This window comes from Petaurus breviceps, unplaced genomic scaffold (genome assembly GCF_028583685.1).
Source record: "Petaurus breviceps papuanus isolate PSGF00001 unplaced genomic scaffold, PetGlider_PUasm1.0 523, whole genome shotgun sequence".
NCBI lineage: Eukaryota > Metazoa > Chordata > Mammalia > Diprotodontia > Petauridae > Petaurus > Petaurus breviceps.
This window is the reverse complement of record NW_027186356.1, coordinates 4,339,647-4,344,329: the sequence shown is the minus strand read 5'-3', so window position 1 is coordinate 4,344,329 and position 4,683 is coordinate 4,339,647. Positions and strand designations below refer to the sequence as shown.

General features: G+C 38.0%; 1 protein-coding gene across 1 annotated transcript; it reads left to right on the top strand.

Moving 5' to 3' along the window:
* Positions 1-2,110: 2,110 nt before the first annotated feature.
* LOC138172275 (olfactory receptor 1f45-like) lies at positions 2,111-3,046 on the top strand. The gene has a single exon (XM_069101960.1). The coding sequence runs from the start codon at positions 2,111-2,113 to the stop codon at positions 3,044-3,046; it is 936 nt and encodes a 311-aa protein (XP_068958061.1).
* The last annotated feature ends 1,637 nt before the right edge of the window (positions 3,047-4,683 follow it).

Here is a 4,683-nt window from a genome sequence, read left to right as displayed (position 1 = left end):
CAGAGGTACTAGTCTTCCCTGAACACTCCTACTACCATGAAGATGATGATGATGATAATGATGATGATTGTTGTTAATTTAAAAAAGTAAGTACCTTCAGAATGAATTCCAATTATGTAAATAAGTAATCCCAAATGCTAGTTCTTTCATCACCTGAAACTCTAGTAGAACTAAGCCAGTAACTTGAATTCATCTGGACCAAGAGACATGGTCAGATGTCCCTTACGTGTAACACAGCACCTGACACATAATAAGCACCTAATAAATACATATTGATTGATTGCTTTTTAGATCTGAGCCATAATTCTTGCCTGGAAAGTATATAACTGGGATATTTCCTTCCAGCAGAGGGTCAAGGAATGCTTGCTTTAGTTAGTTGAAAGTGTTTCCAACAAAGCAAACTTCTAAGAACTAAAATCCTTGAGTAGTGTTCTTTCCCTCAAGAGTATTGAGTGCAAAGTCACAGAAAGGGAGTTAGGGGAAGGAAATTAGCTCTGTTTGTTTCCATCTAACAAGGTGCCCAGGGAATTCATATTTGAAGCACAAACCCTGGAAAGTCCTTCCATCTTCCCAAAGTGATCTTTCCACAGACTCTGATAAAACCGAGTCTTTCCAGAACCTCAATGCCCTTTCTTTGACAGAATGTGAGTCATGTACCAGGTCATAACCAGGAATTTGTGAGTGAAGGAAATGGAGGAGTGAAGGAAAGGAGCCTGGAGCTTGGGCAGAGTGTCTAGCATCAATAACATTTTTAAAGTAAATGCTTCCCCTAGGAAACCTTCATCTATTTCTGAAGCATTCATTTATTCATTTGGTTAACATGCATTTGTTAAGCATCTACTATATGTGGAAATATGTATTATCCTAAGTTCCATGGATGAAAGTCAAAAATCCTGCTCTCCAGGATCTTGTACTTTGTCAGAGTAAATGACATATGCACAAATGAATGAATACACAATATGTACAAAGTACAACAACCTTGCAAGGTAGGTGCTATTTTTATTCCCATTTTCCAATTGAGGAAACTGAGGTTGGGACTTGCCAAGGGTTACGCAGCTAGTAGGTATTTGAGACTGGATTTGCACTGGGATCTTTCTGACTCTAGGCTCAGTGTTCTGTGCACTATAGTGCCACGTAGCCACTAAGCTCTTAAAATTATCAACATCTCTCAGATATGTCATATGAGACTTTGATGCCCATATCACCTCTGGGGTTGCTGGCCAGCAAACCATTGGAACAGGGGAGGCCTGAGTAACCACTCCCACTACCAAAATACCATCCAGGACTTATTTGAGTAAGGCAATTGTAATGGAGCCATTCAGACCAACTTTGTCACCTTGTGGATTGATCTGGGACTGAGGGCAGGTTATGAATTTTGGTGAAGAACTCCTGAAACCTCAGGGAACCTTTTTCACTACAGCTTTTTATCTCCCTATCAAAGACCTTATATATAATTTATATATATATATATATACATATATATATTTATTAAATAAATATATATATTTATTAAATAAATATATATATTTAATTATATATATATATATATATATAATTTGACCTTATATTCCCAAACTGAGTTTTATCAGCCTGGAGAAACACTCCTACTGGAAGGTATGGAAATATGTTGCAAGTAAAAGAACTGCTTGTTTTAACCCTCTGATCATTGGAAGTGATGAGTAACTTGGACATCCACCTTTATTCAAGTCATTAATGTTAAACATTACAGGTCCAAGTCCAAATACCTAGAGACCTTAGTTGGTTTTGAACCACTAATTACCACCTCTTGATTTCAGCACTCAACTATCTAACTCTGCTATGATTTAACCCCCATCCCTGTGTATGGCAAGGGTGAGAAAGTGGTTGTGGAAGAAGAATAATGCCCACTGGAGACTGTCTCACTGTTGACTCCTCTGAGCTGGTATGGTCAGTGGCTTGGTAAGTGAAAGGGAGCCAAGAGACAAGATCCCTTGTAGGTTCTGGCTCTGGCTGTTTTGGGGGTGGTTTGGGGTATATGTGTTGGGAATACCAACTCATTTTGACCTCTGTGCTTTTGACATTCCCACTATATTTTCTTTTTCTTCCTATCTGATTCAAGGGATCCATAGAAATGGAGAATCAAACAGGGGTCTTGGATTTTCTCCTTCTGGGTCTATCTGACCAACCAGAGGAACAACAATTCCTCTTCAGATTGTTTCTGGGCATGTACTTCATCGGGACACTGGGGAACCTGCTCACCATTCTGGCCATTGGCTTTGATTCCCATCTCTATACCCCTATGTACTTCTTCCTAGCCAACCTATCTTTCCTTGATCTCTGTTTTACCTCCACCACAGTTCCCAAGATGCTGATAAATTACCTGTTAGGGAGTAATGCCATCTCCTATGCAGAATGTCTGGCTCAAATGTATTTCCATATTGCCTTTGGTGCTTCAGATAGCATCCTCCTCTCTGCCATGGCCTATGATCGCTACCTGGCTGTCTGTCACCCTTTACACTATGGCACAATCATGACTTCAGGTCTGTCTGCCCTATTGGTGGCGGTGTCTTGGGTTTCTGCTCACCTCATTTCAATGGTACATGCCATATTGTTAGCTCAGCTATCTTTCTGTACAAATAACAAAATTCCTCACTTCTTCTGTGACATAAATGCCTTGATAAAACTCTCATGTTCTGATGCCCATGTCAATGAAATGTTGGTCCTTCTTTTGGGGGGACCAGTAATTTTCATTTCTTTCATCTGCATTGTGGTCTCTTACACTCCTATTGTCTTTGCTGTATGGAAGGTCCCATCAGATCATGGGAAATGGAAGGCCTTCTCTACTTGTGGCTCCCATTTGTCTGTGGTCTCTCTTTTTTATGGCACCATCATTGGTGTGTATTTCAATCCCTCCTCCACTCACACAGCCCAGAAAGACATGATAGCGACTGTGATGTACACAGTGGTCACCCCTGCACTAAATCCTTTCATCTATAGCCTTCGGAGCAATGACTTGAAAAGAGCTCTGGGGAAGCTTCTTGGCCTGAAATGTTTTTCTAAGGGGTAATTATAGTAGAATTTCACCTATTCCAAAAGTGCTAGATGCACTGTAACATAAACAGGCTAATGTGTTGAGTTAAAATCAATGGATTGGTCTCAACATGGATGGAGTCCCCTAGTGTTGTGTCAAAAGACTTTGTCATTGGTGCCATCTTGTTCAATATTTATTTTAATGAAGCATTTTGTAGAAATAAATGGCATATTTGTCAAATTTGTGGATGACATAAATCTGGGAGGAAGTTCATGCTTTTTTTAACCTAATTGGAACGCAGATTTCAACAAATTGTGACAAGGGGTTGAATCTAATAAAACAGACATAACTTAATTGAATTTAATAAGGGACAAGTATAAAGTACTACACTTTGGCTCATAATTTCAATGGTACAAGTACTAGGTAGGAGTGAAGTTGCCAGATAGCAGCTCATATAAAAATAGACCTGGGATTTTAGCTATTGCAATATATTTCTAAATGTTCATAATCATATGTAAATTTAAAAGTTAATATAATCTTAAGTTTAATAAAAAAAATATATAGAATCTAGAATGAGTATGATCATCATTTTCCTTTCTTCTGCTATGAAAATAGTTTAGTTCATTGTTTCCTATTCTGGCACCACATTTAAGGAAAGGTATTAACAAGTCAGAACATATCCAAAGGAAGGCAGCCAGAAAGATGAGAAAAGTACAAATTAGAAATTGTTTCAAACAAGAATTAGTTGAATAGAATGGGGATATTCACCTTGGAACAGGGAGGATGTTGCATGTGAAGGGGATTGAAAGGACAAATTGAAAATCCTTAAGTATTTGAAGGGTTGTTTTGTGGAAGAGGGACTAAAAATTTTGTTTGAAATCAAAAGGCCAATGAAGGAGAATTATAGGCAGGCAAATTTCATCTGAAAAAGCTTCTTCATTGGAGCCACTAGGTAGAGCAGTGAATAGAGCATCGGCCCTGGAGTCAGGAGGACCTGAGTTCAAATCTGGCCTCAGACACTTCACACTTACTAGTTGTGTGACCTCGGTCACTTAACCCCAATTGCCCTGCCCTCCTCCCTCCAAAAAAAAAGCTTCTTCATGAGAGTAATCCAAAAGTGGAGTGGAAGATTTAGAAGTTGTAAACTGCCCATCACTGGAAACCTGCAAAAGAGCTTCTAAGTAATCACTTGGTACAATACTGTAGAAGAAATCCTTATGTACAGAGTAGAATAAATGATTTCTGATGTCCTTTCCATCGCTGATACAATATAATTCTATGATTTAGCATTTAAAAATAATATTGTACTTGTACAGTAAATAAGTTATCTACACTCTATATGTCATGAACATGGATATATAAGGAGCAAGATTTAAAAGAAAAGAGAAACAAAGAGTGTTGGATTCATTTCTGTCATTTCATTTATTATTTTCAATTATGACTTAATTCTAATCCATTTTATTATTTTAATAAAAAAAAAACTTTATGTTATGCCTGATTTGGGTCTTCTACGAACTTGGTAGGGAAATTGGCATCTTATATATTATCACCCTTTAACATATCAAAGGACTAGATTTAGGGCCCTACTAATTCTCCTGGATTGCCCTGCCTATTTGGTTCTATTTATGATCAAAGTCTAAAAATCCTTCCATACTCAATCCTTTTGTGCCTCA